General features: G+C 40.5%; 1 protein-coding gene across 4 annotated transcripts in view; it reads left to right on the top strand.

Annotated features, from left to right (window-relative positions):
- The window catches only part of GNPAT (glyceronephosphate O-acyltransferase), a 34,342-nt gene that overhangs the window by 949 nt on the left and 22,793 nt on the right, over positions 1–10,600 (top strand). For 3 of the 4 annotated variants that reach the window (XM_023191772.3, XM_023191774.2, XM_023191775.2), the window contains exon 2: positions 8,203–8,385. In XM_023191772.3, coding sequence (XP_023047540.2) covers positions 8,203–8,385 — 183 coding nt within the window. The remainder of the gene's footprint in view (positions 1–8,202; positions 8,386–10,600) is intronic. The other variant, XM_023191773.2, reaches the window with a different exon arrangement.

Raw genomic sequence — 10,600 nt, 5'->3', positions numbered from 1 at the left:
ATGTTGGTCACCCACGATTTTCATGAAATTATGAGATGGAAGTTTTATAGCCTTCAGGATTGCACAGTCCTGGGGCAACTGATTTGGTTTTTGTTTGTTTCTTGTTGTTTTTAACCACTAAATTGGTTTTTAGCTACTTTAGGAGGAAATAAAATAATTCATTTTAAAAGCATATTAGCATGTCTTGGTGATTAGTGTCTGGTTTGGGCTTAAATGTAGTGTTCATTTGTGCAGAAAGGTCAAAATAGGGTTAACACGACAGAGCAAGATAAACACCCCAGTTTCGAAAGAGAATATGGCTTCCTTCAAATTGAGACACCAATATTCTTTGGAACATGGAGAAACTCCTGTTCCTTATCAAGACCTTTCGGTTTCTGATTGCTAACTGCCTATAAGGCTTATTATTTAAATCTCTCTCTACATTGATCTTCTCCACAGTTCTGTGGTGGATATCAACTTTGTTTTCTGACTGCTACTCCAGAGCAGGCATGAAGGGAAGAGGGTTGCTATGCAGATCCAGCTTTTAACATGTAGCTTTTTAAGCTCTCAACTGGTTTGTGAATTGGCGGAAATTTTCATTTTGTACATTAAAGGAAGGAGTGGGTTTTTTGTTTTTTTTTTACTTCCCCCTTCACCAACGATTCTTTAATAAGACTTGAGTCCACTTTTTCATGTGAAAAACTATGTCAGTTGGATCTGAGCATTCTGTAGTTCTGATGCTGGACAGCAACCCTCTAGTTCTCGCTACTGTTTTGTGACTGGGTAACCTTTACTTCCATGGTAACCTTACTTTCTCTTAGTACTTCAGGCTGTTTTTATTTCCCCAGCTACACTGTTACTGTGTAATAGTCTGATCTAAAAATAGCATTTTAGAAACATATAAGATACTGCTGATTGCAGCAAACATTAGGAATATATACAGTATCCTACTCATTATTCTCAGTTTCTGAGATATAGAAGTTACAGATCCAGGCTCTGCCTTTAAGGGCACAAGAAGTCATAAAAGTAAACAAATAATTACAGTTAAGTAGGATAAGGGCAATGATTGCAGCATGCATAGCATGTTGTGGGAGTGACAAGAAGGCACCTGACCAGTTTGGGTACTTGGAGAAGGTTTCTAAGAAAAGGTGACATCTGAGCTGATCTTCCTTTTTTTTTTTTTTGAGACAGTCTTGCTCTGTTGCCAGGCTGGAGAACAGTGGCTCGATCCTGGTTCACTGCAACCTCTGTCTCCAGGGCTCAAGCAACTCTCCTGCGTCAGCCTCCCGAGTAGCTGGGATTTTAGGCACATGCCACCACACCCTGCTAATGTTTGTATTTTTAGTATAGACAGGGACTCACTGTGTCAGCCAGACTGGTCTTGAACTCCTGACCTCAAGTGATCTACTCACCTCCCAAAGTGCTGGAATTACAGGCATGAGCCACTGTGCCTGGCCTGAGCTGAGTTTTTGAGCTGTGAATGACAGATGAGGGAGAGGAAAACTGTCCTAGACATTAATGTAAGAAAACTATTCCCTTGCATATTTGGAGTTAGAAATAGTTAGTTAGGCTTGGGTGGAAGAAAGGAGACATGAGAAACAAAGTAAGGAAGTAGGCAGGTGATATTTCCTGAAGAAATTTTTTGTGTCGTGTTTACATATCCTTAGGGATAAAATCTTAACTTTATGGGTGATCTTAATGTTACATATGTATGTGTGTGTGTGTGCGTGTGTGTGTGTGTGTGTATACACATATATGTATACATAAAAATAAATATGTGTATTTGTTTTTTTTTTGTTTGTTTTTTTGAGATGGTGTCTCACTCTGTCACCCAGGCTGGAGTGTAATGGCACGATCTTGGCTCACTGCAACCTTCACCTCCAGGGTTCAAGAGATTCTCCTGCCTCAGCATCCCAAGTAGCTGGGATTACAGCTGCCTGCTACCACACCTGGCTAATTTTTGTATTTTTAGTAGAGAAGGGGTTTCACCATGTTGGCCAGGCTGGTCTCAAACTCATGGCCTCAAGTGATCCACCTGCCTTGGCCTCCCAAAGCACATTTATATTTTTGAAAGTCTGAGAAGACTACTAGGTTTCTGGTGTGATTATCTGTATAGGTAACCTGTCTTGCCTAAGTAGAGATTGTAGGAAGAGAATCAGGTTGGGGAGGGAATCTGATACATTAAAGTGGTGATCAGTTAGAATGCTATTGCAGTAATCCAGAGAAGTAATGAAACCTGAAGTAAGGCAGTAACAGTGAGCCCAGGAAAAAGGGAAACTGATGAATTTGTGTGATATTTAGGACAGTAAATCATCAGCCTTTGGAACCATTTGAATATGGTGGCTAAGGAAGAGAGCGTAATCTGAAGTTCACTGTTGGGTTTCTACGATTTGGCAACTGGGCAGATGATGATGCCTTTCATTGATAGGAAATATGGGGAGAGGAGCAGGTTTTGTCAGGGTAATAGAATTCAGTTTGGGGTGTGCTCAGTTTGTGATGTAAGAGAGAAATGTAATGATTTTTAACTTGTGGCTTATCATGTTATGGGCAAATACATTCCATGGTATGTATTTGGAATACATACATTCCATGGTATTTGGGAGAGATCCAAGTAGAGTTAGAAATATGGTGCCAGAGCAAGAGAGGGGGTCTGGCCTAAATGTATAGATTTTTCAGCAAGTAGGTTGTATCTGTAGCCATCGGTGAGCCTGAAATCATTCAACAAGACCCTAGAATGAAAAGAAGACCGAGGATGGGTAACCCCTGGTGTGCCATAATCCAGATGATGACTTCCGGTTAAAGTCCAAGTGAAAGATCCAGATGCCTTACAGTATCCCACAAGCTATTGCTCTGACTTTACTAATCTTCTTGTTCACCTGTGCTTTAGCCACCCTGGCCTTCTGTTTCTCAGTCAGTAAGCATGCTCTTCTCTCAGAATGCTCATAGTCCCTTCTGTGTGGCATGCTATGTTTTCTCAGAAGTTTTATTGCTGGCTGGGCTCGGCACGGTGGCTCACGCCTATAATCCCAGCACTTTGGGAGGCTGAAGTGGGTGGATCACCTGAGGTCGGCAGTTCGTTACCAGCCTGACCAACATGGAGAAACCCCATCTCTACTAAAAACACAAAATTAGCTGGGCGTGGTGGTGCATGCCTGTAATCCCAGCTACTCAGGAGGCTGAGGCAGGAGAATCGCTTGAATCCGGGAGGCAGAGGTTGCGATGAACTGAGATCGTGCCATTGCACTCCAGCCTGGGCAACAAGAGTGAAACTCCATCTCAAAAAAAATAAATTAAGTATTAAATTATATAAATTTATAATTAAATAAATCCTGTTTTTAAAAATGGTAATAAATACTGAAAACTTAGCATTTTCTCATTATTATACTGTTACCTGTGCTCTTGAGATTGTCTACCATGCTGGAAGGTGGAGATCCTATATAACTGTGTGCTATTGCTCATTTCTCCTCAGTTTTGCATTTGCTGGGGTCAGATTGGTAGCTTTAAATCTGCCCTGGTGGGAGCGTGTATCTCACAAAAATTGACAAATGCTGTAACTCAGAGCTCTCCCATATCAAGTGTTAAATGGTTAAACATTGACCAACATACTACTGGTGGTATCACTAAATGAATTTACCTTGTTTATTTGTTGTCTGTCCTTCCATAAGGACATGTAGGCTCTCAGTGCAGTCCCTGCCTTCCTTGTTCGTGCTGTATTCACAGCCTATAAAACAGTGCCTGGTACACTGTGAGCTCTCTGTTGAATGAATGGATCCTCCAGAGCAGTTAAAAGGGAGGTACAAGAAAGACCTATTTCACTAGCAACAGGGAGAGGCCTGCCCTACTCTAAGTAAGATGGGGGAGAGATAGTTCCCCTAAGGCTTACTTGGGTTCTTCTTTGTGTTATGTTCCTGAGTGAGTAGCCATGTAAATTTACTTAATGATAGTAAAAAATTCTCAAGCATGGTATAGGGAAGGCCAATTAATGAGCAGGAACACTCAACCCTAGCTGCGCATAGGAATCACTTGGCGTATTTTAAAAAAAGAATTCTGACAGCTAAGCAGCACTCACAGACCAAATTAATCAAAAATCTCTAGAGGTGGAACCTGGATATCAGTATTTATTTTGAAGTGCCCCCAGGTTATTTTAATGTGCAGCCTGAGTTAAAAACCACTGGATTCGTCCGGGCACAGTGGCTCACGTCTGTAATCCCAGCACTTTGGGAGGCTGAGGTAGGTGGATCACAAGGTCAGGAGATTGAGACCATCCTGGCTAACATGGTGAACCCCGTCTCTACTAAAAATGCAAAAAATTAGCCAGACATGGTGGCAGGTGCCTGTAGTCCCAGCCGCTCGGGAGGCTGAGGCAGGAGAATGGTGTGAACCTGGTAGGCAGAGCTTGTAATGAGCCAAGATTGTGCCACTGCACTCCAGCCTGGGCAACAGAGCAAGACTCCATCTCAAAAAAAAAAAAAAACCAGAAAAAAACACTAGATTCGACATTTTGGGTAAGAGCCAGAATGGGGAGAGAGTTGAGCCTTACCCTGTGAATACCGAGGAGCCATCATCGACAGGGTTCAAAAAGTGACTTCATTCTGTAATTTATTTTTTCATTCTACAGTGACATGATTTCCTACTAGAAACTGGGAGTACAGAAATGTATAAGACACCTTATCTACCAGATAAGAAGTTTACAGTCTTGTAAGGGAGGCACCAAATACAAGTTTAATGAAGTGTTTTAGAGACCATCTTGAAAATCCAATTATTGAGGGCTCAGTAAAGACTGAAAGGAAAGGATGACCTATTCAATCTAGGTAAAGGGGAGAAGCAGAATATGGGACACAGAAGAGGTAACACAAGCTCTGGTTTATGGCTAAATATTTCCCAGGTGAACAGTGTGGAAGGAGCATTTGTAAGTGCCCCTCTCAATAACTGGTACCACCGTCCACCTTGTTCTTCGTAAAAGAGACTGTCTCTCTCTTGATCACCACTATATCCTCAGCACATACTACAGTGTCAAGCACATAGGCATTCAAATATTTGAGAATGAATCCTATTCTGTAGAGGGAGCAACTTGAACAAAGATCTGAGAACACAGTTTGTTTAGGGAACTGCAGGTCATGACATAGCTGGACTGTTGGATTAAGAGGAATGGTCATGAGGCAGGAGGTGGGGGTCGTGAAGAGCCTGGGGTCATATGCTAAGACAGGTGGACTTGATGTAAATCCACCTTGCAAGTAACAGAACCATGGAAGGATTGTAGATGATCATATTTGGCAAGCTTTTTCAAAGTATACATGCCTGCTAGTTTCCCTTAGGGGTTTTTATCCTGAAGACTCCCTCGCTCCCATACATGTCTATGTTTATGTACAGTTGATCTTTGAACAACATGGGAGTTAGGGGCACCAAACCTCTGCACAGTTGAAAATCCACAAATAACTTTTGACTCTCCAAAAATTTCATTAGTAATAATCTACTGTTGACCTAGCTGATAACATAAGCAATTCATTAATGTTTATTTTATATGTTATGTGTATTATGTACTGTATTCTTAATAAAGTATGCTAGAGAAAAGAAAATGTTACTAAGAAAATCATAAGGAAGAGAAAATATATTTACTGTTCATCAAGTGGGAGTGGATCGTCGTTAATCCACTTCATCCTCGTCACTTCACATTGAGTACGCTAATGAGGAGGAGGTGGAGGAAGAGGAGGGGTTGGATATGCCCTCTCAGGAGTGGCAGAAGCAGAAAATCCTCATATAGGCCAGGCATGGTGGTTCACGCCTGTAATCCAGTGCTTTGGGAGGCCGAGGTAGGAAGATAATTTGAGCTCAGGAGTTTGAGACCAGCTTGGGCAACATAGTGAGACCCGCATCTCTATTGAAAAAAAATTTTAATTTAAAAATCCTTGTGTAAGTGGACCTGTGCAGTTCAAATGTGTATTAAGGGTCAACTATATATACATATATACACACACACAAACACAGAGTCATATGATGCATAACAGTGTTTTACTCAATATATGATGGTGGTTCCATAAGATTATAATATTGTATTTTTACTGTATCTTTTTTTGTGTTTCTTTGTGTAAATACGTACCATTATGTTACAGTTGTTTATAGCATTCAATACAGTAACATGCTATACAGTTTGTAACCTAGGAGCAATAGGCTAACCACTATACCATCTAGCCTCGGTATGTAGTAGGCTATACCATCTGAGTTTGTGTAAACACACTCTATGATGTTTGCACAATGATGAAATTGCCTACCAATGCATTTCTCAGAGTGTCTCTCTATTGTTAAGCAGTGCATGACTGTATGTGTGTATACATATATCCCCAGCTGATTCTGATCCTTTTCTCCTTCCACTCCCAGGACCACTACATGGGAAGTTCTTGTTTTTAAGCCCTAAAATGATATAATGGTAGTTAGCTGCAGTCTATAGAGCTCAAACTGATACAACTATATATTTATTAATGAGAAATGTGGGATTTGAGAAAGTTTTCCAGCCTTATAAGCAAGAGCATTTAATATATTACAAGGATTGCAACTTTACATGAGAACTTCAACAGTGAAAAGACCTTTCCTTCATATAGTCTCTCTATATATGGACATAAAAATGTTCATGTTTGCATGTTTCACCTGCCACCCTTTTGTAAACTCCTCATAAATGCTATTTGCTTCCACTTATATTCTTAGGCCAAATTGTGGTCTCAGTTGACATTCTGTATTTTCTTCTAGTACCTCACATTTGGTCTTTCAGTTCCTGAGTTCACTTATTGACCAATTTTGCTGTATTCCAAATACAACCAGATGTTGGAAATACAAAGAGGAAATAAACTTTCCTATCTTCAAGATAATTTCATTCTAGTAGGGAGACAGACATGCAAACAATTACAGTGTTGTCGGATACATACCATAATAGATGTAGATAGTAGGAAAAGAAGTGACAGGGAAGATATGAGTGATTCCATCCAGGACTCTGGGAGAGATTTCATAGAAGAGTGGTGCCCAAGCCTCTAAAGCATTTAGAATGCTGCCTAACACTTCAGTGTTAGCACATGTTACAAGTGTCCTGACTCTTTGTAAGCAGTTATATGTGTTAGCTATAATTATTATCATTACTACTACTTTTGCAGAAAAGTACTTTTTAAAAAATTAACAACTCAGAAGTCATTGGTAGCCTTGTAAAGAGCAGTTTCAGGGGCTGATTGGTTAGAAGCTGAATGGCAGGGGCTGAGTAAGAAATAAAAAATTTGTCACAGGCCAGGCACAATAGCTCACACCTGTAATCCCAGCACTTTGGGAGGCCAAGGCAGGAGGATTGCTTGAGCCAGGAGTTTGAGAACAGCCTGGGCAACAGAGCAAGACTGTACCTCATTATTATTATTATTATTATTATTATTATTTTATTTTGTAGAGATGGGGTCTTGAATGCCTGGCTTCAAGCAGTCCTCCTGCATCAGCCTCCCAAAGTGCTGGAATTAACATGCATGAGCCACCATGCCCAGCCAAGACTCTGTCTCTACAAAAAAAATTAAGAATTAGCTGGGCTTGGTGGTATGCACTTGTAATCCTAGCTACTCGACAGGCTGAGGCAGGAGGGAGGATTGCTTTAGGAGTTCAAGGCTGTAGTGAGCTATGTAATGGTGTCACTGTACTCCAGCCTGAGCAAGAGAATGAGATCTTGTCTAAAAAAAAAAAAAGAAGAAGAAGAAGAAGAAAAGAAAGTTATAGTACCTTATAAGAAAGCTCAATAGTACCTTATTGGAGCACTTGATTCTTGAGTGATTTTTCCTTTTGTTTGCACCCATATGGTTTTTTATTTTATATAATTTGGGTTTCAAATGTATGTTTTAATGTAATTTTAAAAGCTAAGCAGAGGCAAACGAAACCAGTTTGTCAGCGTGGCAGATGAAGGCATGTAAAGTTGACCAGATTACTCCAGGGCTTAATGTCTCAACTTTGCTGTCTTCATTAAATTTCCCAAAGAGGTACTGGCAATGGTAGCAATCAGAAATGTAACAAAATATTATGATAAGTCAGTATCAATGTATTGATCCTAATTTTCTTTACATCTCTTTTTCTTACTATGTGAAAATCTAACATCAGAACACTCTGCTCCTTTTCATAGGTCAAAGATGAAGCCTTACCAATGTAGTCTTTAATCTGTCCTGATTTATTTTACAGTATGTGCTCATAACTTTCTTGCCTTATCCACAGAAGGAGCTCAAAAAGTGGGATGAGTTTGAAGATATTTTAGAAGAGAGGAGGCATGTCAGTGACTTGAAATTTGCAATGAAATGCTACACACCTCTTGTCTATAAGGGAATTACTCCATGTAAACCAACTGATATTAAATGTAGTGTTCTCAGTTCTGAAGAGATTCATTATGTCATTAAACAGGTAAGTGATTCCCTCTTCAACCATGGCCAGATTTGTTCACTGTCAGCAAGTTCTAGATTCTATAATTTATTTTGCTATCTTTAATATATCCTTTTAGGCTGAGCTGTATTCATCACATTTGTCAAGTACTTATCGTATCCATGTGTGTTAGCCTTTTGCTGAACACTGGACTAGAAGTCTAACAGTGAGCAAGTTGAGCATAAGTGAAATATGTCATCTGGGCATAAGTGAAATATGATACGAGACATGCTAGTAGTGGAAGCCCAGTGTGCAGGGGCGCTAATTAATTATAGGGGCAACTCATTTGGTGTAGGGAGTTAAGGAAGTGATTTTTTTTAATGAAGCCTAAAAGATAATTAGAGATTTTGCAGGTTAATTAGGGAAAGAGTATTCAAGCCAAACAAATAACTTATTCCTGTGGTTTTCAAACCTCCACATTAGCATTACCCAGGGAGCTTTTCAAAATCCCCATATTATCCCCATGCCAATTAAATAAAATGTCAGGGAAGGAATATCAGTAGTTTTTAAAGAAGCCCAGGTGATTCCAAAGTATAGCAAAGTTTGGGAGCCACTGGCTTGTTTTAAGGACTGAAGCCGTAAAAAGACTTGTACTTTTCTCTTGGAGAAGCTGTCAGTTTTCTCTGGTAGGAGATAGGTTGAGCCTATTCCATTAAGTGCATCCAATTTTCCTCATCAATTAGATGCTAACAACAGTGGTTCTCAACACTGGCTTCCCCTTAGAATCACCTGTAGGACTTTTGCAGAAAGTTTACTTTCACTCTACTAAAACTAGTTCAATATGACTAGACCAAAGAGCAAAGAAGGGATGATAATAAGAAATAAGCCTGGAGAGGTAAGAAGGGTCATATTGTGAAGGACTTTGTAAACCGCATTGGGTCACATTTTATCCTAGTACAATGCAAAGATGTTGAAAGGTTTCAAGATAGAGTGTGACACGATTGGCTAATGTTTTAGAAAAACCATCTGCTAAAACTAGACAGGAAGTCTGCTTGTGATGCTCTTGGAATAATCCCTTTGTGCAGTCATAGTTGCCTAGACTAGGGAGTGGTTGTAGAAACAGAGAAATGCACAGAGGTAAGGGATTTGAGAGGTGGTGGGGTCTACTTTATTTATGACCAGTTGGGTGTAGGAATGGAAGGAAAAGAAAGAATCAAGGATGATAAACCCGTTCACTGAAATAGGGAACTTAAGAGGGAACCAGTTTGGGAGGGAAACTTAAGTTCTGTTACAGCTGTGTGATTTGAAGACATCATAATGAAGGTATTTGGTGGGCAGGAGCTTCCTGATCGCTAGCCCTCCATGTCATATAACCCAGGTGCTCATATGGTCATAGGCCCACAGGTGGATAAATGAATGTGTTGCAGCCATTACTGACCTGGGGCTTGGTCCCGCCCAGATCCTCTCGTTCATAGCTTTGGGAGTGTGGCATTGAATGACTGGCCTCATTTTTGCTAGCAGCAATCTCCTGTTGCTCCTGCCCCCATTTTTTTCCTGGTCCGAAAAGAAAATATTCCTCTTTCCTAAGAACTCCTCTAAGGAATATGCTCTCTCCTTTTTTTTTTTTTCTTTTGGTCCTCTATAAATGTCTTAAAGGAAAACAAGCATGCATGCAACTAGTGTGTTTTTGTAAGGAGAGTGAACTCATTCAGAATTGCAGTATTCTTGCTTGATGTTGGTTACCAAAGAATGTTAACATTTAGCGCTGCCACTTTATTCATGTAGACTATGGCTCACTCTCATCTTCCCTGTAGACAGACTGACTCCATTCATGTTTAAGGCCTCTCCCTGACTTTGCCTGTTACCTCCAGTTTTTTTTGAGACAGAGTCTCGCTCTGTCACCGAGGCTGGCGTGCAGTGGCGCCATCTCGGCTCGCTGCAAGCTCTGCCTCCTGGGTTCATGCCGTTCTCCTGCTTCAGCCTCCAGAGTAGCTGGGACTACAGGCTTTAAATTTACCTCTCATGCTCTAAGGCTGACCTGTAGAGATCTTGCTTTTTTAACTTTTAACTGGAGTTTAATCAGGTTTGTGGCCTTGGGGACGTTTTTTATCTCTGCTCTCTGTTTTCTCGATTTGGATATATGAGCTGTGCTCCTGATCCTTTGTTTTTATTGGCCTCACATACCCTGGGGAAGCTATCAGTTTTATCCGGTTGGGCCTATTTCATAAGTGAAGTCAAGTTTCCTCATCAATTAGAT

This window comes from Piliocolobus tephrosceles, chromosome 1 (assembly GCF_002776525.5).
Source record: "Piliocolobus tephrosceles isolate RC106 chromosome 1, ASM277652v3, whole genome shotgun sequence".
Taxonomy (NCBI): Eukaryota; Metazoa; Chordata; class Mammalia; order Primates; family Cercopithecidae; genus Piliocolobus; species Piliocolobus tephrosceles.
The sequence above is the reverse complement of the archived record's forward strand: the minus strand, read 5'-3'. Positions and strand labels throughout refer to the sequence as shown.